The sequence below is a fragment of the Halichoeres trimaculatus genome, unplaced genomic scaffold (genome assembly GCF_033239565.1).
Source record: "Halichoeres trimaculatus isolate MK-OKI-2021-1 unplaced genomic scaffold, fHalTri1.1 fHalTri1_scaffold_7, whole genome shotgun sequence".
Classification (NCBI taxonomy): Eukaryota; Metazoa; Chordata; class Actinopteri; order Labriformes; family Labridae; genus Halichoeres; species Halichoeres trimaculatus.
The window spans coordinates 14,194,666-14,218,301 of record NW_027437185.1 but is presented as its reverse complement, the minus strand read 5'-3'; the positions used below and the strand labels follow the sequence as shown (position 1 = coordinate 14,218,301).

At 40.9% G+C, this 23,636-nt stretch overlaps 1 protein-coding gene across 2 annotated transcripts; it reads left to right on the top strand.

Annotated features, from left to right (window-relative positions):
• Window positions 1–286: 286 nt before the first annotated feature.
• On the top strand, window positions 287–23,581 carry cyfip2 (cytoplasmic FMR1 interacting protein 2). Of its 2 annotated transcripts, XM_074673825.1 has the most exons (30): window positions 287–473; window positions 6,372–6,520; window positions 6,623–6,712; window positions 7,522–7,599; window positions 8,487–8,588; window positions 8,738–8,919; window positions 9,016–9,112; window positions 10,639–10,767; window positions 10,874–10,978; window positions 11,071–11,159; window positions 11,280–11,517; window positions 11,674–11,826; window positions 12,335–12,474; window positions 12,575–12,722; window positions 14,145–14,298; window positions 14,399–14,555; window positions 14,643–14,739; window positions 14,829–14,905; window positions 14,998–15,106; window positions 15,227–15,346; window positions 15,444–15,643; window positions 15,727–15,814; window positions 16,869–17,012; window positions 17,168–17,258; window positions 18,844–18,974; window positions 20,345–20,417; window positions 20,549–20,643; window positions 20,772–21,010; window positions 21,500–21,647; window positions 21,744–23,581. In XM_074673825.1, exons 2-30 carry the CDS (start codon window positions 6,404–6,406, stop codon window positions 21,909–21,911), a joined length of 3,759 nt encoding a protein of 1,252 aa, XP_074529926.1. In that variant the 5' UTR covers window positions 287–473; window positions 6,372–6,403; the 3' UTR covers window positions 21,912–23,581. The 2 variants fall into 2 exon arrangements, with proteins under 2 accessions (XP_074529926.1, XP_074529927.1); XM_074673826.1 differs by lacking the exons at window positions 20,345–20,417; window positions 20,549–20,643; window positions 20,772–21,010; window positions 21,500–21,647; window positions 21,744–23,581 and adding an exon at window positions 19,309–20,329.
• Window positions 23,582–23,636: the final 55 nt, after the last annotated feature.

The following is a 23,636-nucleotide window of genomic DNA, read 5'->3' as shown; positions in this document are numbered from 1 at the left end:
TTTACTGGCTGTTACATAGACAATTTTGATCCCATGTTTATCTGCAGCCAGCAGTTCATTCATTAAAAAGAGAAACGCTCACATATTCAGGTCTCTCTATAAGCTGTTAGACAAATAAAAAACCCGTTGATGTACATCTTGTCTAAGCATCAGGGATATACTCTTTAAATGTAATAAAGAAGTTCTTCAAATGTGTGCTGACTGAAGCCCACGAGTGGAATCAACATGTCGGGGCCCCTCATCATCCCCCATCACCCGGCTGTGACTGTCCCTTTAAGAAAATGCACTTGCAGCCATTTTCTGCTCTTTGTGTGGGGTGGATTAGTAGCACTGGGTAGGTACTGGGCGAAACTAGAGCATCAATCGGCACAGAAGACGAGAGAAAAAAGCCCAGCAAACATTGGACCGCTGTCGCAGACCGCGACACAGTCCGCCCGTCTTCGCGTACCGCCGGACGGACATGCAATTTACAGGTATGTGTCTTTTTGCAGCGATGGATGGAGCCGCAGCGCTACAGATGATGTGCGCTGGGTAGTGATGATGGCTGGAGACTGGAGAGCTGTTTTTTCCTCCCTCTCTTTCATTTTCTCTTTCCTCCTCGCCCTGTGCATCATTCGTGTTGCATATCTGCTTGTGCAAAAACAAGATAAAAAGGGTCGATCGGGGGAGAAATCGCCATAAAGTGTGGTCGGGAGCGAGCTTCCCGGTTTTCGCGGATTATTCTGACACATGAATGGGATCCCCGTTAGCTTACATCGGCATCGTAGCTCACGCTGAGATGGGTGGGGTGAGGAGAGGGTGCCTGTGTAGCAAGTGCACGCTGATGAAGGATGGATCACGGAAAACTGGGCGATTTTCAGACCTGATATCCGCGTTTTCGCCACATAGCAAGAGGAGATTACCTCTATGTTAGGGAGGCGAGGGAAATTGATGCCCCACTCGGCTCGATTTCACCACCTTTCATCTTTTCTTTGCCTTTTTTTCTCCCCCATATCGCTGCTTTGACCCATCCGGCCAGCAGGGCACAGCATGTAAATGAGAGCAGGCGATCTGCACAGCTTAATGGACATTTTCACAGCTTTCACAGCTATCCCAGCTGCAGGCAGACAGGCCTGTTACTGATGCACGAATGGCAGGTTCACCTACTTCCGTCTCACACTGATGTCTAAACACTGCGTGTTTGATTTTATGCCTGATTATGATCTGTCGTTACCTTAATTAAGAGCAGATTTATTAAAATGCCTCTGTTGCACTCTCACCGAGTTGTAAATCTCTGTGTCAGCCCCTCACCAACAGGCAGTGATGTAATGATGAGGCGGTGGATGCTCTGCTGTTACTGATACTAACCCCTCCTAAAAGAAAATTCACCAAAAATACTCCACTTATCTTCTGTAAAGCCAATACCACACTCAGTCCTTTAATCATAAAATATATCTCGAGATGCTTTACAGTCACTGTGAGGTGTTTGTCACCAGTGTTCACTACATCTTTGGTTTACATTTGGACAAAACTGCAATATAAAGATTCAGCTGTAAAAAAAATAGTATACACTCGGGAAGAGTCGCAGAGGAAGGATCTAATTAAAAAAATGGGACAGACATGCAATATGTGTGTTATATAAGAGGTGTCTGTATCATTGGTTGTAAGTGGAACTTAGTCTCAAAGTTATTTCCCTCAACGACATTTCTGTCATATCTTGTGATACAATATAATTCTTTAAGTAGATCAGTAAAATTAAGTAACCGTAACTTGTTCCAAGAATGAGTTCATAGCTGTGATCATATACCAGGCGAATATGCTGAATATTAAACCAATCTATGTTTTTGAAACATGGATATTCATCATCCTTATTTGATGAATTTTAAGGGGAATACTTTGGGTTTTCTGATTGCATGTTCAAGACATCAAGTTGTATAAGGCTACAACTCAGGCTCTTGGGGCTTTTAATGCTTACTTGTAATAATAAATACATAAATAACACTAAATAATTCACAAAATGTCAGTTGCATACACAGCTACCAGATCCAAGATGATGGTATCCACATGATATGACATTTTGAACATGTTCTGTTGAAAAAAGTCATGTTTTAAAAAGAATAATACTGGCAGTATCAGCTTTACAACAACCGGCAGCCATTTACTGGTGGTTGAGAAATTGCTGTTTTGTTGTCTAGCTAAATAAAAGGAGTGATAGAAAAAGACAGGCGTGCAGAGGATGTGACCAACAAACCAAACAGCCAAAGAAAAGGGAAGTAGAGGTAAACAATGCATGCAGGCTGTGGTGCACAAAAGTCCATCTGTGAGCATAAGTTTGCTACTTTTCACTTTGACAAGTGATAATGTCCTGAAAATCCAGAGCCTGGTGATGTTAGTTTGGGTCTTTGTTTACCATCCTCTACCTGTCATGCTTGGTCATGTGAGGTGAGTCCAGCTTCTGTTTTTCCCTCCTGTTGCATATTTATGTGATGCTTATTGTTGTTGGTCTAAAAGGAAAGAATGACATCATGGGGATCATGAGACAGCAGCAGTTTTGCGGCACTGGTCTCTAAACTGACAATCAGCCTCTCAAATACCTCAGTCAGGCCAGGGTCCCACACATGGTAACGCACTGCAGACAACACTGATGCTGCTGGAACACACTGAACACTGGTAACTGTGTAAGTCAGTGAATGTGTTGTTTAGGATCATGGGTATGTGCGTGTCTAAATGGTAAAAGCTTCCCCTTTCTTTCGCGCTGATCGGATCTCATCTCATCTTGGGGATGAATATATATTACAAAGCTAGCCTTGGGGGGAGATTCCATTGAGTGGTGTGACCCTGGAGTCGACACACTTTCTCTCACTCTCTGTTCCTCTCAGGCAAAACGTATCACACAGTCAGGCCTAGCTATACATGCTGGTACTGAATTACTCTGTCACATGATACAGTATATTCTCTGTAATACATCTTTTATTTTTCCTTCTCTTTATGTTTCTCATTATTTTTTATGTAGCTGTACAGTCTGACTGTTTTGTGAGGTAGCAAGAATTATAAGGCTAATATAGGCTCGTCTAAACCATCCACACATGCACTAACAGAACATGTTTTCTGATATTCTGCACTTATAATGTGTATAAGCTTTTGGTACTTAACATCTTACTCCACTCTCAGCAGTGTCTGTACTGTATCCAGCATCTAGCAATCATTATAGGTCAGCACTTGGTGGTGTACACTAGGATTGGCTGACCATGTGTAATGCGCTATTGAAGAAAGCTATTTGCTTGATAAAGCAACCGTCTGAGTACATTTGCTGTCCAGTGTTGATTCAGAATCAGTGAAAAATGTGGAGAAATTGGCCATTGTATGTTTCAGTATCAGAATAGCCTTTATTTGCCAAGTATCTTTGAGAATACAAGGAATTAGGTGAATACCGGGCAACATCTCCCACCATGCGTTGGTATCCATCCAGATGTTTCCACCAGTCATATGCCAGCTATAGTAATCGAGCACCTTCTCTGAAAAGCTTTAGGTGTTTTAAAATTGGCATATTTAACATTTTTCTACATTACAGTCGTATTATGTGTATTTTTATTTCCATCTTTTTAGTTAGGGTATTCTGGGTGTTTGGTAAAGTGAGTTGTCTTGTGTGGTCTTACTTGGTTATTCTAGTTTTAAAGAACTATACAGCTAGGTTACCAAGTGCCCCGAAGAGAATGAAGTGGCTCTTTGCTTTGTAAAGATGCACACGTAAACACACATTCAAACAGCCACACACACACACACACATACACACACCAACTGTTTAACAGAATCGGGTACCGGGTGGGAAAGTTTATTCAGCCAACCCAGGCTTCAGTCTGTGCCTGTATTCTCAAGCACAGATGGGACTTTAGTAGCACTGAGCCCGTTTGTCTGCCAGACAGAAGCCCTTGTAGCAAGCTGCATGTTTCGTTTTCTATAAGCTGAACAGATAAAAATAATCAACCAAATGTTCAGAGAACCAGAGAGATGACAGAGTCCAGGTTGTGCAGTTAACAGCTGTAAAGATTACACAGGAAACAACAGGCTATCTAAAATATAACTTAACTAGGTGACACTAGCACAGTGCTTTCTGTAGTACACAGTATATCAGACTTGCATGTCTTTTATTTATTTATTTACTTGTAATTTATCATTGACCGATGGATATAGCTTCACAGAAAAAAGTTTGATGACTAAGTTATTTTTCGGTTTTTGCCATGCTGTTTGTTAAACTTACATTTACAGACCTAACCTCAGCATAATTTTTAACAGTCCGCTACAACAGGAAACTCCTCCCTCCTCCTTTTTCTCACTCCTTTTTTAACATGTGTACACGATTGGCTGCAAATTGTGTCAGTCATTGTATGATGAAAGCATTTCTGGTCTATCAGGAAGGTGACATTTAGATGTTTTGTGTCTTTCCTTTTTGTATGAAGCAAGATTGATGATTGTGCTGTCAGTGAAAGGATCCACTTGAGATACTTTTCATTGTAAATTCATGTATTCAAAGCTCATTGGCAGCTGTTTTTGACACCTGATACTTAAGTATCTTTTCATCAGGTTGTCAGTGGCTGGTACTCATGAACAAAAACCTGTTAAAATTTTTTAGATAACTTGAAAAAGATAGTATATGTTTGTCTATGTATTGGCCTTAACTATTATGAAATCGTATCAACACTTTCCTTTATGTTCACCTCAGTCAAGAGAAGAGGAAGATTACATTTACTTTCATCTGCCTCTTTTCTTTTTGATGCTTTACTCTTATCCTCCCTAGCTGTAATTGTGCTCTTTGAATATTAAGCTGATTATCAGTCCTGCCAGCCCTGTCTGCCAGGTCAGGCGTAAAACACCCATTTCATAGAGGCGCATGACATACCGGTGGGCACATACAATCTGCTTTGCCTGGGTTAGTGTTTTGAAATGGGGAAGAGCACACTGCAATTTTAGTTTAACTGGTTCAGAAAGTGTTAATATGGTGCATGAAGTTAATGACGTGTTTCTTTGTGGACTACCAAACTTTGTTCAAAAAGCAGAGTAGCCCTTTGAAATCATAGGAGTCTGTTGCCTTTGTAAAAGAACACATTTCACAAATGTCACTCACTGACAAACCAGTCTTTGCCTCTTAGATCGTTAGAAATTTCAGGTATTGGATTTTCAAGAACTGAATGCCTCAAAAATGCAAAGTAAACAGTGGAGGACCTCTGATCTTTAGTTCCTCCTTAGCAGTGACACATAGTGAAATAGGAGAGGATACAGGTGCAGGGGAAACGTGCTGTTCTCTCTTTCTGTAACCCAAAGAGGGTCTCTGAAGAGGAAGTGAAGTTTTCTAGATACACATAAGCTGCCTTTGATGTTTCTTATTTTTCTTTTGAGGGAAATGAAAAGTCTTCTTGGAGGTGCTGTGTATATTGCTGATTGTATATTTGTCAATGTTGCATCCTTAAAGCACAATTTGCACTTTCTTGAACAACAACAATCCTGTATATCAATTTTTTCAAACAAAGTTATGTAATAATAATTCTGAGAACAAAAGTCTTCTGCAAGTTTTCCTTCAAGCTTTGTCAGACCCTCAGGGATTATACATATGTTTTAGCTAACTACACATTCGACTGTAACCATCCATGTCTCTCTTGTCTTGCTATATACAACAACTTAAACAAATTATCCATTCTTTCTGGGATGTTGCCTGCTTTTTGAACTATTTACCCAGTACTGTTGGTTCAGCTATCAACCTAACTACATGGCTAAGATTTTCAACTCAATAGTTAACTCAAAGGCTAACAACTCAAATCACTGGCTAACCCCATGACCAACAATATGAACCATTTAGCTTATCTCAAGGCTAACATTGTGATAAATTTAGCTAACTCTGTAGCAAAAAGATTGAACCATTTTTTTTTTTACCTTACATCTAGTTATTTATATACAGTGAATGTTACTTTTATCTAACCTTCTGACTAACAGTTCAAACCAGCAATTTCTTTGTCCTTAGTATTGGAACTATTTAACCTTTCCTTTGTCTCTTCAGGCTGCTGAATATTTAGAGCTTTTAGATTAACCTTTAGCTAATGCTAACTTAAAACTTTTGACATTTTAATCATTAAGCCTTTCATATCATTTGCAAAGCTTTAGGAGCTCAATGAGTGACACATCTACTAAAGCTGTTGAAAGTTGTTTAATTTTATTGTATTGTAATAATGCTTGCATTAATTAAAATACCCATTGGAAACTGTAATAAACCCTTACTGCATTCAGTTTTTTTTTTTTTTTTTTTTTTTTTTTTTTTTTTTTACTGCAGTACTGCATTCAGTTTTAATTGAGGTATTTTAATGTTTGCTCTCCATCTCACCTCTGTGTTTTCTTTCTTTCAGACTGGGTGTTGTGTGAGTGACGCCTTGTTACCATGACGACCCACGTGACCCTGGAGGATGCCCTGTCCAACGTGGACCTGTTGGAGGAGTTGCCTCTCCCAGACCAGCAGCCATGTATCGAACCTCCTCCCTCTTCCATCATGTATCAGGTACACATTCACACTCCAACACATTCATTCACCATTATCCCCATGGCGTGTTCACACAGTTCAAGAGGACCCTCTTTAACCCATGTTTCCCTTCTCCTGCAGGCCAATTTTGACACCAACTTTGAAGACAGGAATGCATTTGTGACTGGCATCGCTCGTTACATAGAGCAAGCAACAGTCCACTCAAGCATGGTGAGAAATGAGCAATACAGCAAAACACACAAACATCGTATCAGTTTTTACATCTGAATGGCTGAATCAATTTTTTGTTGTCCATCGTAAATAGTTACTGCTCCCCTTTCAGTGAACACAAAGCCGACTGTGGGAAGCAGCCTCACACCCTCAAAGAGAGCCTTGTTTTATTTTGAATTGATTATCATTTGGCTCCTTTGTTTGGATTTGGCTAGACCCTTGGACAAGACACACACACACACACACACATGCTCATGTGGACACATACTTTACTCACACGCTGGTGAATCAGGGAGAATATGGACCAGTAAAGCTCTTTACTCCAATGGTGAATGAATGGAGAGTGTGATCTGCCTGGCAAAGAGGGGAAGTAGTGCTTTATTTAACCCCATTGAAGCAGGAAGTCCCATTGAGGGAGCAAGTCTATTTGAGGACACTCTGAGATTTTCAGCTGTACAATGGAGGAATCTGTCTCATCCATTTTCTGAATGGAAGAAATGTGTCCTCCTTGTTAAATATTTATCCAGACCCATGTTTCCTGGTGTATTTTAAAAGTCAATGAATATTTTCCATTGAGTGCCTTTACAAATATCCATTTACAGAAAACACCAAAAAAGCTGGAGTAATTAATGAATATCATCTGTAATTAAATGTCTTAGATTGCCATATGGAGTTTATTTTATACCAGTTGTAAAATTCCCTTTTTTATTAACACTCAACAACTGCATTTTGCCTTTAAGGGATCATTAAAGTATTATCTTGTCTTATCCTGTCGTATCATTGAAAATGAATAATTTGTGATTTTGCAGAATGAGATGTTGGAGGAGGGACACGAGTATGCTGTGATGCTCTACACTTGGAGGAGCTGCTCTCGAGCTATTCCCCAGGTAACACACACACTCAAAAACACTTACACATATGCACAGACATGGGCTTAATAAGAGAGCTTATCTCTAACTTTTCCACACATTATGTAAAAATTTTAAAGATCTTCTTCAGAAAACAAAAGGCTGAATTGAAGAAAAGATTGTCCAGTTTGTCCAGTAATCTTGCAGCAATAATAACTTTGTTTGAGTTAAAATGATAGCTGTTAGTACAGTCTGAAATTTATACTTTGACATTTTTATTATAAAAAAGGGGTTAGATTATCCAGTGCTTTCATTGGACACTTTTCCAGATGCGATGGTGTCTGGGGACAGGACAGGGTGAGAGTGTTTTTAGTCTGGACAGCTTGCTCTGGCTGACTTTCTGGAAGAGAAAGCTGTGCAACAGACTTTGTGACTGGTATCACATCTGTCGAGTCTGAGATTCACAAAAACTGTTTAAAAAGCTGCTTCCTCTCCTGACAGCTGGAAAATGTTATGCTGGCTATTGTTTGTAAATGAAACCGAGGGCAACATGGCAATGACATTTGTTCAGTCTGCGAGTTCCTCATTACTTTGCCCCTTTGCAACTGTATCGTTTCAAGGTTTGTCAGGTATCACCCTATTTTTTAAACCTATTGAGTACCTGTCATTCAAAAAGTCTCATTGTCATTATTGCACATGATAAAGTGGAGTGTCACCTATTTGGGAAGGTGCTGCTTACACAATATTAAAATAGTACAAAACAATACCAGAGAAAATGAATAGAAACATCATGATTTTTTAATGTTATGAGTCATATGCACATACAAATCAATAATACAGCTGCATGAAAAGCTATGTTATAAAAATTTACTGTGCAAGCCAATTCTAAAGCAGTCTGTACAATGGCCCCCTCTTGTGTTTGCTAGGTGAAATGCAACGAGCAGCCCAACAGAGTGGAGATCTATGAGAAAACAGTGGAGGTGTTGGAACCTGAAGTGACCAAGCTCATGAAGTTCATGTACTTCCAGGTAAGACCAACCAATGTCCCATAGTTTAGTAACACGTACGATTTTGGGTTCAAGCCCCAGCCGAACCACAGTTTCTTTGTTGGAGTGGCTGCAATATTCATGTAAAATAAACACATTTTGAAATGTATTTATTTTCTTTGTCCGTACAGAGGAAAGCAATAGAACGTTTCTGTAGTGAAGTGAAGCGCCTGTGTCATGCTGAGAGAAGGAAGGACTTTGTGTCTGAGGCCTACCTACTCACTCTGGGCAAATTCATTAACATGTTTGCGGTGCTGGATGAACTGAAGAACATGAAGTGTAGCGTAAAGAATGATCACTCTGCCTACAAAAGGTAATGACCCATTACAAAGGAATAATAATGAGCCTAAGCGGATTAGAATTCATAAGCTTACTTGAAGTTAACATTTTTCTCTTCCTCTGCCTGCAGAGCCGCACAGTTCTTGAGAAAGATGGCTGACCCGCAGTCCATCCAGGAGTCTCAGAACCTCTCAATGTTTTTAGCCAATCACAACAGGATCACTCAGGTTGGTGCACAGTAGTGGATTTTTTGAATTAGAACGAATTTTTTTTTTTTCATTTTGTACAACAGTTTTAACATCATTCACCTTTTTTTCTGCATGAGGAGAAATATTGCAGCCATCTTACCTAACCTACAGGATATGACTTGCTTCAAAAATTGCTCAACCAAAAGAATCATATTCCTGTGCTATTTTAGGGTGGCGTGAAATTTGTGCAGTCGGTGTTGAAAGGAACACTATCTGTCAGCCTGAATGCTCACTTCTGACCTGCTGAACAAAGTGCATTCAGTTTTTCAGTTTATGCATTTTGTCTCTATAGAGGGCAAGAGAAGAAAAAGTGATTCGATCTATTTAATGCATTTTTCTGTTTGAGTTTATTGATAACTTGAACCCTTTTTTATAGCTATGGTCTATGATCACACATACACACACACATACACACACACACACACACACACACACACACACACACACACACACACACACACACACACACACACACACTCAACAGAGCAAGAAGCAGGCCGGCAGAAAATGTATCAAACGTGACAGTCACCCCTCTTATAACACACGGTGATGGCCTTTCCGATTGGACCAGCGCGATCAAAACAATAAACTAGCTGGGCAAAGCGGGTCTGGCGTTGCCACTGCCAGCTGATCAGAGCAGAGCCAACTGGCTCTGGGCGAGGCTTTACCTTTCTCGCTTGTCTCCACCAGATCAGTTTACAATGCTAAAGATGCGTGGCTAACTTATGCTCTATCTATTGACAGAGCCTACCCGTTCTGACCAGCAACATTCAGTCATTAGCCATTATAGGCACAGACTAACCAGAGTTATTCAGCTGACATTTCCCACTGTAGTAAACAAAGTAATTACCTATTAAACAGAAATTCGGCTGTCTCAGAGTCAGTCTTCAGTCCCAAATCCCTCTGCAGCTTTTTTCACCAGTCGTACATTTCTTCAATATTCAGTCTCTAGCACCTGTATCGCTCATAATTCTCCCTTGCGTCAGCCCTTTCCTCAAGACTTTTTTGTTTTTTTATTCCCTTCGCTGTGGAGGGTAACAGTAACAGCTTCCTGGTTTCGGTCTTCTCTGGCTCCAGGACACTTCAGTAGCTGAGCAGCTAGCTGACGTGAGAGGGGTAGTGGGGAAGGACGAGGCGGTACCATGAGCAGGGGAGACAGGGGATTGGAGCAGCGGTTCGGATTGGTCAATCATTATGCTGTTTTGCAGCCGATGTGACAAATTGATTTTTTTGTTCCTTTTGCTTTTTTATTGCGCAGATCAGACCATCAGACCATATCAGCCTCATGAACAGTGTTATTAATAATTGCAAAGCTTCCAAATCGTAGACCATACCTTTAAAGTTCACTAAATGCTTTGTCATCTCTGAGATTTTATAACTGCTATTCATACAGAGTAATGGAGTCAATTTTTCCCAGTGTGTATCTCTGTGTGGCAGAATGAGCCATATTCCTGAACTGACTTTCTCTAAAGGTGACCTGTTGTTCCCCCTCTGTCTCTCTGCAGTGTCTGCACCAACAGTTGGAAGTGATTCCTGGCTACGAGGAACTTTTGGCCGACATTGTTAACATCTGTGTAGATTATTATGAAAACAAGATGTATTTGACACCCAGTGAGAAACACATGCTGCTGAAGGTGAACACATTTTAACTTCTTAACCTGCTGCTAACCTAAAACATCTACAGTGTGCTCTTTTGCTGGCTAAAGAAATGATGTAAATCAAACTCTCCCTTTTCATTAGGTTATGGGTTTTGGTTTGTACCTGATGGACGGAAACGTGAGTAACATCTACAAACTTGACGCCAAAAAGAGGATCAACCTGAGCAAGATTGACAAGTTCTTCAAAGTGAGGTTTTTGCTGCTTCAGCAGCTCTCTTATTCAGATTTTTCTTTGTGTGCATGGTGTGACTGTGAGCCATTCTTTTCTTTGCTTTTCAGCTTCAAGTGGTGCCGCTGTTTGGTGACATGCAGATAGAGCTATCACGCTACATTGAGACAAGCGCTCACTATGAAGAGAACAAATCCAAGTAAGAGGACCCGTCTGGCCGTGTATTTTAGTAATTCACAAAAATGCCCTGCTATTCTTGACCACCGCACCATCTGCTCACCCGACCTCGACCTCCCATCTTCTTCTATTTTGTGTCCAGGTGGACGTGCACCCAGAGCAGCATCTCGCCTCAGTACAACCTATGTGAGCAGATGGTGCAGATCAGGGAGGACCACATCCGTTTCATCTCTGAGCTGGCGCGCTACAGCAACAGTGAGGTGGTAACGGGCTCCGGTTTGGACAGCCAGAAGTCAGATGAGGAGTACAGAGAGCTTTTCGACCTGGCTCTGAGAGGCCTGCAGCTGCTGTCCAAGTGGAGCACGCACGTCATGGAAGTTGTGAGTGAAGCAATAGATTGACTGAGTCTGTGTGGGTGGGCGGGGACTCAACATTTGTGTGGCAGTCAATCTGTGAGGAATTTGGCATGAAAATGTGTGGTTTTGCCTGGATCGTTGTCGCTTTGATCTATTTAAAGCCCTCTTTGTCTCTCTCAGTACTCATGGAAACTGGTCCATCCCACGGATAAATTCTGCAACAAGGACTGCCCCGGCACGGCGGAGGAGTATGAACGAGCCACACGGTATAATTACACCAGTGAGGAGAAATTTGCCCTGGTGGAGGTTATTGCCATGATCAAGGGTCTGCAGGTAAAACACCTGTGATCTGCTGAAGAAATGTTTCTTTTCAGTATTTATTTATTTTTATTGACATATTCCCTGTGAAAAATACTTATTAACCGTCTTCCTGAGGGCTAGAGGAGGAAATCAATACCACTCTCATATTTGATCAAAGCAAACACTCACACGTGTTCATTTATTCCAAAGCTAAAGTCAGAAGCTACATTGCTTAGCATCAAGGCTGTAGAAAGAAGGGGTCAGCCTTATCAAATTTGGTCTTGGATTTCGGATTTTCCAATCGGGGGGGAAGACGTTTTTTTTGTTGTTGGAAACTCAGCATCAGGTGCATGTTAAAATGAAAAACTGTTAATTGTGTCATGAAACACTCAGGGAAGATAGGTAGGAAATTTTCAAGCTTCTTATCTAACTCTGTGGAGTTAAAAAAAGTAAATGTAAGACTGAAGTGTGAAATAATGTCTGAGATAATAAAATGATCAATATCACTGACGTTTGCGGTGCTTTGTGTCACTCTTTGCAGGTTCTGATGGGCCGAATGGAATCAGTGTTCAACCAGGCTATTAGAAATACCATCTATGCAGCTCTGCAAGACTTTGCCCAGATGACTCTCAGAGAGCCTCTGCGCCAGGCTGTTCGTAAGAAGAAGAATGTCCTCATCAGGTACCAACACACCAAGCCACATTGGCATGTATTTCAAAGCTCATTTCATTTTCACTCTTTAAAACATGGAGCATATTTTATTTTGCTTCTTTTTCTGTAGCGTTCTTCAAGCTATTCGAAAGACAGTCTGTGACTGGGAGGGGGCAAGGGAACCTCCAAATGACCCCTGTCTGAGGGGGGAGAAGGACCCGAAAGGTGGATTTGACATCAAAGTGCCACGCAGGGCTGTAGGGCCCTCAAGCACACAGGTGAGACAGAGGACGTGTCTTGCCTGAGCCAACTAACTGGCACACTGGTTGAGAAATGACAAGGTTACTGTGGACCTGATTTTCAAAGTTCATCATTTAAAGCTCCCGCAAGCTCCTCTCTTTTTTTGGCTTTGATAGACTAAAATGACATTTACTGTCCCAATGAGCCCCAAATAGTAAACAAGACCAACAGTATAAAGATTGATTACTCTGTATTATTGGTTTTAATAAGCAGAGACTTCTGAATTGACGACACAGTGCTAAAACAGCCTCTCTTTAGAATGGGTGATGCATTTTACTGTTAAAAGAAAGCAGTGATTGTTGTTTCTTGTTATAGAGATACTACATACATGCAAACAGGAAATAATTCTTAAAGAGATAAGATCCATGGGAGGCACAAATAACGCTTATTTTTGCTTCTCTTAGTTTCTCTTAGTTTCTCTGGGAGCTTTACCTTTTCTTAGATGTGAACAATGATGTGAAGGGCTCATCATTGAAAGCCACCACAACAGCCATGTTGATACCCTAAGGAGCCCGGAGTGTTGAGGCTTTAATACCTTTACCTGAAAACCCTTCTTTAGTCAACAGGCTCAGTGTGGAAAAAGGAGAAATGAAGTTTGTTCCATGAAAAGTGTTGAAAACTATTTTTTTTAGATTCGTGATTTTATCGCTGCAAAATGAACATTTGATCTGATTTAACTCGCATTCCCTGCCTTACTCATTCAGATTTATTGAAATGGGATTCATCATTTGACAAGGCGTGGGAGCAGAGTGACATTTCATGGATGATGTAGCTAGGCAACGCTCCTGCTCCATCATGTTGGCATGTTAAAAGGAAAGACAAGGAGCAGAATGGGAGATGAGAATGAGTGTATATAACTCATATTGATCAGCCTTACATGCATAATTTTGGCGATATTGTTATTTTTTTTAAGGTTTTATACCGCCCCTCTGGTACCCCTGTAGTAGCTTTACATAATTTACATTAAAAAACACAACTTTTTTCTATCTTTATCTTTATTCATCTTTAAAATGGACCATTTCAGCTGTTTACAGATTCAGGGATTTCTAAAACATAATATGCGGTGTTTTAAAAAATGCACACATTTGGTAAGGACATCTAGCATGGTCATTTAATATCTGTTGAAAGTATGATAAAGCATAATACACTCTTCACTGTAAATGCAATTTTTTTTTTGAGTTGCAGCTACAAGAGCAAAGCTTTTTTTTACTCAAAATGAGGCTAAATCTGGTCAATTCCAAGAAGATTTACATTTTTTATTCAGGAATTGTCTTGAAATGACTGCCCTGTTTGAGATTTTATTGTATACTCTTTCTTCATGGCAAAGGTTTGAAAGTATAGACCTCTAAAATCCTGCTGTGTAGCTTCATCTCTTCTCACCTTCTCCTACTCCTCTGCAGCTCTACATGGTGCGCACCATGCTGGAATCACTGATAGCAGATAAGAGTGGCTCTAAGAAGACTCTCCGCAGCAGCCTGGATGGACCCATTGTGGTCGCAATAGAAGACTTCCACAAACATTCCTTCTTCTTCACACACCTGCTCAACTTCAGTGGTAAATGGATCACAGCAAAGCCTCAATTGTCAAAAGTATGTGCTGATGTGGTTTCTTTTTAGATATTTAAACTGTTTTCTTCTCTGCTCCCTCCGTCCAGAGGCCCTGCAGCAGTGCTGTGACCTGTCCCAGCTGTGGTTCAGAGAGTTCTTCCTGGAACTGACCATGGGGCGCAGAATCCAGTTCCCCATTGAGATGTCTATGCCCTGGATCCTCACAGACCACATTCTTGAGACCAAGGAGCCCTCCATGATGGAGTGAGACAAAAAAAAAAACTTGTGGAAAGAACTCAGATTGTTCTGTGCTTAAAGACCAAGTTGTAAATGTCCTTCTCTTCCCTCTAGATATGTGCTGTATCCTCTAGACCTGTATAACGACAGTGGCTACTACGCTCTCACCAAGTTCAAGAAACAGTTCTTGTATGATGAAATCGAGGCAGAGGTAATCTCAAATCTCTATCCCTTAACAGCAATCCTTATGTCAGTTTTTTCCTGAAAACATAAAACTTTCTATTGTCTTCTTGCTTTTAGGTAAACCTCTGCTTTGACCAGTTTGTCTACAAGTTAGCCGATCAGATATTTGCATATTACAAAGCAATGGCTGGGAGGTAAGAGAAGTTTCTTGCTTGAATGAGTGCATTTGGATTTATTTGCGTAAAGTAGAAGCAAAGAACTTAATAAACTAAATCGCATTTCACAGCGTCCTCCTGGACAAGCGCTTCCGAGCTGAGTGTAAAAACTACGGCGTAATCATCCCGTATCCTCCATCAAACCGCTACGAGACGCTGCTAAAACAGAGACATGTGCAAGTGAGAAAAACATGAAGACAGACCTCTCATCCACAGAATCATGACCTTTAACTTTTAGCTTTTCATCTGTTCGGTTTTAGAACTGTTTTTCTGAATGATTCCTCTTCCTTCCTTTTGCAGCTGCTTGGCCGCTCAATCGACCTCAATCGTCTGATCACTCAGAGGATCTCAGCAGCTATGTACAAGTCCCTGGACCATGCCATCAGCCGCTTTGAGAGTGAGGACCTCACTTCCATCGTGGTAAGATCATCCACCAGGAATACACTCCCCAGACCTAACAGTAATAACCCTAAACCTTGAAAACGAAACCAACCTTCCCTGTATTCACCCATTGCAGGAGTTGGAGTGGCTGCTGGAGATCAACAGACTAACCCACCGACTCCTGTCCAAGCACATGACCCTAGACAGCTTTGACGCCATGTTCCGTGAGGCCAACCACAACGTCTCTGCTCCCTATGGGCGAATCACGCTCCACGTCTTCTGGGAGCTCAACTTTGATTTTCTTCCAAACTACTGCTACAACGGCTCCACGAACCGGTCAGTTGAAAACTTTTTCTTAAACATTAAAATAACCTTTCTCAAAGTATATTTTAACTTGACTTGTTTTGTTTTCCCTCCAGTTTTGTACGCACAGCCATTCCTTTCACCCAGGAGCCTCAAAGAGACAAGCCAGCTAATGTGCAGCCTTACTACCTTTATGGGTCCAAGGTATGGCGCTATGTGTGGCGTTAGTATAAAACTGTTGTCACACTAAAGATTTCTTTAAAGGTACCATATTATGCTCCTTTCCTGCAGTTTAATATGGATAATTGATGTCTTCACTCTGTTCAGAACGGTCTGATTTAATGGGCGTGGCCTTCATATGTAAATGAGCCACCGCTGATACCGCCCCGCTCTTCCACGTCACTGAGAGTGGCCCCATAAGCTCCGAGTGCAAAATGTTTAGAAAACAGGGAAGTTCGTTTACCGTAACATTACAGGCTAAAACAACAGGATAACCGCAGCCAAAGTTAGCATCCTGAAGCTAACACAGAGACAGGGGGGACACTGAAGAAAAGCTCTTACATCTGCTCCACAGCACACAGCATTTAAAATACTTACATTTCCAGGGTCCGAGGTTTGTTGGTGGATGGTTGGTGATGCGCCTGGATTCAGGACCAGTCTATTCGCGAGCCCTCTGTTGTACTGTTCAAAGTTGGAAAAGCAGTCGGCTGTGAAGTGACTAGCACACACATGCACAGTTTTATTGAGTGTAGCTGGCACATTTCCTTGATAAATGAACTCTAGCCACTTAATCTTGTCTTATTCTGAGCGGAGAAGCTTGTGCATGGAACTATGTGGCTGTTTACAGCCACATAGTGGCAGTGATGGCTCTTCAACTTTGGCATTCTCCTGCCCGCTGCTGGAGGAAGGGGAGTGGAGGTGTGGGGTATCTGCTCCAGTGGACCAATCAGGTCAGACTTGCTCCTGATTGGTCAGAAAAGGGAATCGCTGATGTCCGCAAATCCCCAGAATCCAAACAGCTCATTTTAGGTCAGGATTTTACATTCACAAGCACTACTAAGTACAGGTTTTGTCATTAAATATCACATTTTGTGGGCTGGGAGGAAAGCCAAAGACCCTCAAATTTCACTTAAAGACTTAATAAAGTGATTTTTCCATAATATGGGACCTTTAAGTCTGAATCAGTATTTGTCAATTTACCCCTCTTTCTCCTGTCCCTGAATAACACTCTTTTCTCTGTTTCTTTTGCTCCTCACAGCCTCTGAACATTGCCTACTCCCACATATACAGCTCCTACAGAAACTTTGTTGGCCCGCCTCACTTCAAGACCATCTGCCGTCTCCTTGGTTACCAAGGCATTGCAGTCGTGATGGAGGAGCTGCTGAAGATTGTCAAGAGCCTGGTATTTATCTTCATTTTCTATTGCATCCCCAAAATTACATTACCCTCCTCCCCTCAGCGCGCTGCATTCTGACTCTGGAATCCTTTGGTTCCCTCTTTGTGCCCTCTCCTCCCCTCTTCCGCTCTATTCTATTCATCTTTCCTGTCACTTTGCAGTTACAGGGCACCATACTGCAGTACGTAAAAACACTGATAGAAGTCATGCCTAAGATCTGCCGCCTACCACGTCATGAGTACGGCTCTCCAGGTGAGTTTATAATCCCTGCTGTTGTGAAGAGTGAAGAGCATGTGAGGATATGTCTGTGGAACATTAAAACACCACACTGCATTTTATTTAGACTCAAGTCAAGTGATTGAATTGAAATACAAAGAAGAGTGCCAGACTTTATTGTGAATGGTTATTGAGGCTGTCCCAAAATAATAACTGATGAAACGCCTTCGCAAATCTGAAAAATGATGCTCTGTCATACTTGAGTTTGGCCCTGGATAAAGGAGCTCATTACAGATGGCACTGAGTTTCTCCTGTCTGCACCAAGTGCATTCCAGGTGAGTAAAATAAAGCAGTGTTTCATAAGAAGATCAAAGACACAGCTTAAAATCCTCACCGACACCAAAGATGTCTTAGGTTAATAGGATTTTAAGCATGACACAAAACTTACCTCCCTCCGTCACTGATGTTCACCTGGTTTTCACCTGGTTTTCACCTCCTGAATGTTTTGTTTTATACAGCTGGTGTCAGTGAGGATAATGTCAAATAAGAGAGCAGAATACTTTTACACAGTCTCTATAGTAGCTTAAGTTAAAACATGCAAGGAGTGTGGCCCGTACTTGAGTCTGTTAGCTTGCTGGTAAATCCGTCAGTCTTGCACTTTGATCTCGACTTCAAAGCCTTGATGGGCTTAATTTGAATTGACGACCCAAAGATGATGAACTTCATTCATTCATGTAATTCCTCAACTTTTTTCTCGAGCTGCTACAGTTTTAGCTTGTTTAGTAATATGCTTGAAATTACGTCCCCTGCAAGAAAAATCAGTGATTATTCCTGACTTTTGCTTGCGTCAAGTCATACTTTCCCACAAACAGCACTTTTATTTGTGGTGACTTGAGGTAACTTTTCTGACACCTCCTGCTTAAAACACAAAAGGTCAGAAGGATCATGAGGCCCATCTTTTATGGTCCATATTTTCACTGAAAATCAAGATCAAGCAAACTTTTGCCTGGACTCTGAGCCCTGATATTGATGATACAGTGTAAATTTTATGACCATGCCATCCCTCTGTAACTATGGAAACTTGACTTGGTGATCTGTCAGTTCACTTGTTCACTTCTTCAAAATGAAAGTAAGGTATACAAATTGTCCCTTTAGATTATAACAGTACATTATTTTTCTATCTGCTTTGCATCTTTGTATATCTTGACATGTCTCTGTCAATTTTGGCCAGACCTCTGTGTACAGATTAGAAGCCACTCAGATGGTACATCCTCACGAGGAGCGTTTAGTTAATCTGTAGATTACTGATGTTCTGTACCCAGAGTTCTGTTCCTGGCTTATTGCCCGTGATCTTACTGTCAGTGGTTAATGATCCTCCTGCCGTCTGCTGCAAGAACCTGATGCTCGGACCAAATGTGGGTCAGGGCAGCTGGGCAGACATGCTGACATCATCCTGATTCATCCAGGTGGCAGCAGATTATCAATGACATAATGAAGAATCAGAGGGCACTTGCTGCTCGGCTAGAGAGTACATTAGACTGTGGAGGGTAGATTTTTTTCTTTCTTTTTAATAAATGATGTAGGTTTAGTGAAGCGTCCTGGCTCTATTTTTCTCTTCCAGGCATCCTTGAGTTCTTCCACCATCAGCTTAAGGATATCATTGAGTATGCTGAGCTGAAGACAGATGTTTTCCAGAGCTTAAGGGAGGTGGGGAATGCCATCCTCTTCTGCCTGCTCATCGAGCAAGCCTTGGTAAGAAACTTAATCTGCAATCATTCTGCACAATTCCCTTTAAACTATGTAATTATTGACCCCCTGCTTCTGTCTCCCTCTCTAGTTTTTTTATTGTGAATTGTGTATTTTCTTGACAAATAAGTGGTCTCCCATTATTGAGTTGCATTCCCAACCTTTTAATCTGTCAGCTCTCTTTGTGTCACTGAGCATGCTTTTTGAGCGTGGGCCACTATTGTAACAAATAATCATAACTGCCTTGTGTTTTTTTGGGTGCCCCTCATGTTTGATGAATCTTGGATGTTTTTTCTGAAACAAAACCCTTCTTTTCATTACACGCTGGCATCTTCCACAGGTGGTAAGGATTTAGGTTTTGTCATGGCTATCACAAAAACAGAATAAGTCTTTTTCTCTCTTATATCTTCTTGGTTTTTGGCTGCTGTTTCTTCTTTTTCTTGTTTTTATGTCGGTTTGGTGCACACGGTTTTACCTCCAATCAGAAAAGCATGTGGGATTTGGTTATTTGACCTAAAAAGAGAAAATTTGATTTTATCAACACAAGAAGTTAAAAAATCACATCTGGCTCTTGGTTTATTATATTTTTATGCACTTGCCTTCCATTCAAGAGGTGAGAACATTTCTGGTTGGTTGTTGATGCAGTGTTGTGCTGAACTTTACATATTTTCCTCCAGACTCTCTTCTGGTTCTGGCACTTGTGATGCCTGTCAGCAAAACACGACTCAGCTGTCACTCTTTCGACCATTTCTGTTAGAATGCACTTACCTGTCTGCTTGTGTATGTGTGTATTGAGGGTGTGTGTGTGTGCCTGCCTAGTCTAGGATTGCATGGCTCTTTTCTTCATTCCCCCTTTAGTGCCAGGATGCTCCCTGTCTTCATGTTTCTGCATGTTTCGTTGACTAACAACCGCCATCGTAACCCTCCTCCTAGCACTTAGGCAAACATACCACTAACACGCCGGTGTTTCCTTCCTGACCAATGAGACTCTATCGAGATGGTTGTAAACATGGCCTCGTGCTGCTAAACAAGATTACATGGGATGCTGTACTTAAGTGTGACATATTATCACCTGCTAATCATGGCTTTTCCATCATGCCTTGATAAACATAGGAACAGACAAATTCACTCACTGCCTCTGCATAGGCTGACTACAGTGTGGAGTAATCCATCACTCTGTCCCATATCTATTTTTGAATCATGTTTAGTTTGCGTTAGACGCTCTTGGTTTTGATTGCAGCGATCTTGTGACAAATATTGAGCAGTCTCTTTTAGTGATCATCCCTTTTTGGCTCCCTGCATGCTCCACCAGGATATCCACCTCTTAAAGTGTGTAGCGAACTTTGAGTGAACTTTTTTTTTTTTTTGCATCTTAGTCACAGGAGGAAGTGTGCGACCTGCTCCATGCCGCCCCCTTCCAGAATATTCTGCCAAGAGTCTACATCAAAGGTAAAGAAAAATGGTACAGGCAGATGGTTAAAACATTCATATTGCTCAAATCCAGCTCTGATACCATTTGACTAATTTGTCATTTTTGTATAGTGTTTACATCCCACTGCTTGTTTTTGTGTATTCTTTAGAGGGAGAGCGTCTGGAGGTGAGGATGAAAAGGCTGGAAGCAAAGTATGCTCCTCTCCACCTTGTGCCTCTTATTGAGAGGCTGGGAACCCCACAGGTGAGATATCCTGTATTACCCCTGATTAAAAAGTAAACTTTGTTTAAATGATACTTAAACAAGATTGTTGTACTAAATATTGTAATGCTGCTAATTGGTTTGTAATTGAACTGTTTTTCTTAAACTAGCAAATCGCAATCGCTCGTGAGGGGGACCTGCTGACCAAAGAACGATTGTGCTGTGGCCTCTCCATGTTCGAGGTCATCCTAACACGTATCCGCAGTTTCCTCCAGGATGGGGTGTGGCGTGGGCCCCCACCTACCAACGGTGTGATGCATGTTGACGAGTGCATGGAGTTCCACCGCCTGTGGAGCGCCATGCAGTTTGTCTATTGTATCCCTGTGGGTACACATGAGTTCACGGCAGAGTAAGTGACACCTTGCAGGTGTTCTGTGGGAGATGTGTTTGCCTTTATCAGGTGGTAATCGTGTATTCATGTAATGAAACTCAAATTAAAGTCTAGGCTTGTCAATATGAAAGAGAAATGAGCTCAGAGAATGGGTCTTTTTTTTTGTTTGAATGCTTTGTCTTGTCATTTAGAGAATTATTGTGGTACACCTCAATGCTGCAGTATCTGCCTCATGCTTCCTCAGCTGTAAACAGTCCATTTAATTCAAGTGTTCAGCTATGTCTGCTGCTGTAATAGAGCTTTTAAATTAAATGTTATGAAAGAGGGAGACTTTGGCGCAGTTATGTGACTACAGCTTATTTCAAGTTTCGACAAGAAACAGTTTGCCAGTATGAACTGATTAAAACACTGGAGGCTACACTTAGATCAGAAGAGAAACCCTGATCAAAAGGTTACTTTTATAATCTTGTCACATAACTCTTTTGTTATGTGTGTTGTGCTTTCCAGGCAGTGCTTTGGGGACGGGCTGAATTGGGCTGGCTGTGCCATCATTGTACTGTTGGGACAACAGCGACGTTTCGACCTCTTTGACTTCTGCTACCATCTGCTCAAAGTCCAAAGACAGGACGGCAAGGATGAGATCATAAAAAATGTGGTGGGTAAACTAAATCTGCTGCATAAACTCACACAAATGAACACACTTTTTGGTATTGTCAGACTAATTCTTCTTCTTTTCTGTTTTTCCTGGCAGCCCCTAAAGAAGATGGCAGATCGCATCAGGAAGTACCAGATCCTAAACAATGAGATTTTTGCCATCCTGAACAAGTACATGAAGGCAGTGGAGACAGACAGTTCCACTGTGGAGCATGTTCGCTGTTTCCAACCACCTATACACCAATCCCTAGCTACCACCTGTTGAAAATGACCCTTCACACACAGTGCACACACACTGGCATACACACATAGCTGTGATACTAATTTCTGCCTCTCCCTGGTATAATAGCATTTGAGAGTAGGCTTTAAGAATTCAAAGACAAGTATTCTCAAACTGTTACTATGTCTAAAATGTGACCGTCTTTAAATTCTGAAAGCCTCCCAGAAGAGGACCAGGCCAGAGGCAGAAGTGTAAATTCACACCTTTTCTTTTTTTGTTTTATTATCTGTGTGGCTTTCACTCAGACTCATGCATGCCTTCTCTTCTTCCTTCTGTTGCACACCTGTGGATTGGACCACTGACTCAATTGCCAAAAGAGTACCATTATCCCTTGATCTGGAGCCACTTGTCCCAGCCTTATTGCCTTTAAGAATTTGCAATCCAGTGCTGAGACAAAAGTAATCTAACAAAGTTATAGAGATGCAAAATAATGCCACAGATATCTTGTTTTATAAATGATATAAAGATTCTACAAATGAAACCTGGTGCTCTTCAGTGCTATAACAGAACTAGCACAGGCACCTGTGCTACCATCATACACTCGCCTGTTTTGACCTAAACATGCTTTTCATGATTCATTTGTACCTGTTCATTTATTTTATTATAATCTGGATTGCCCATGTCCTCGAATCACAGTGTCTGTCATGATGCATTTGAATATTTCTTCCTCCCCTTTTTCCACCAGCTTGCTTTCACAGGAATGAAAGTACATTAGTGTTCCTGATTTGCATTTATTTATCTCTTGCATCCGGTTTTCTTGCTTCCTCCTGAAACACATTTGAATTTGGTACCAGTCCCACTGTAAATTTCACTGTTGAGCTAAGTGAAGTGTTGAGTGTTGTAATTGTTATTGTTTTTAATTATTAATATTTTTAATTTTCACATCCTTGGTATACTTGCCTCTCTAGTACTGGCTGGAAAACCTCATCAACTGTTTTTTTTTTTGTCTGCTGGAAAGATTTTTATATTCTGTAAATGAAAACAGTGATATAATTTACAGTTTGAAGAAAAACCTCTTCATCTGGGCAAATGTGTTTGCTTTTCAAGAGTTAAAAAAAAAGACAGACGATTAGAAGAATACCTCTTGGTTGTATAAAGACAGTGCTGTACTAGATTAACCTGTTTTGAGTGTGAGTGGATGATGTTGGTCTTGCAGACCTATACTGCACATAAAGGAAAAAAACATGACTTAAATGTCAGCTATAACTAAAGGGCAGTTTCCTAAATATAGTCAGTATTTACTATTGTTGGATTTCTTTCTTTAGATTTAGCAGTGTTATCAAAATATGTCCCTATTTTTTCTGATGATGGAAACAAATAACAAAGAGGTTACCCTTCTGAAAAAGCCCTGTGATCTTTTCTTTTTTGCTCCATTTTGAATGAAGGAAGTTTCTTTTTTTTAACTCCAGTGTCTTTTTATCATATTTATTCAACTCCAACATATTGTTCATTTAAAGGTTAATCTAGTAAAGATGAAGGTACCCATGTATCATCTCAAAACCTTAGCATGGCAAGTGTAATTTATTGTCATCAATGGCTCCATTTGTGACATGAGGCTTTGTTTATGATATTGTTGTACAAGTGACCATGTTTTGAAGTACAAAAAATGGAGAAAAATAATATAACATGTACAACAATAGTCCTATGAAGGATTTCAAATTATGTTGTATTTCCATGAAATAAAAAAAATGTTTAACTGAAAAAATAAGG

Excerpts from the sequence above, each read along its gene's own strand:
- cyfip2 (XM_074673825.1), top strand. The coding sequence starts at position 6,404 with ATGACGACCCACGTGACCCTGGAGGATGCCCTGTCCAACGTGGACCTG. Across the intron at positions 12,475-12,574 it reads AAGAAGAATGTCCTCATCAG|CGTTCTTCAAGCTATTCGAA; the intron begins GTACCAACACAC and ends CTTTTTCTGTAG. Across the intron at positions 14,556-14,642 it reads AAGGAGCCCTCCATGATGGA|ATATGTGCTGTATCCTCTAG; the intron begins GTGAGACAAAAA and ends TCTTCCCTCTAG.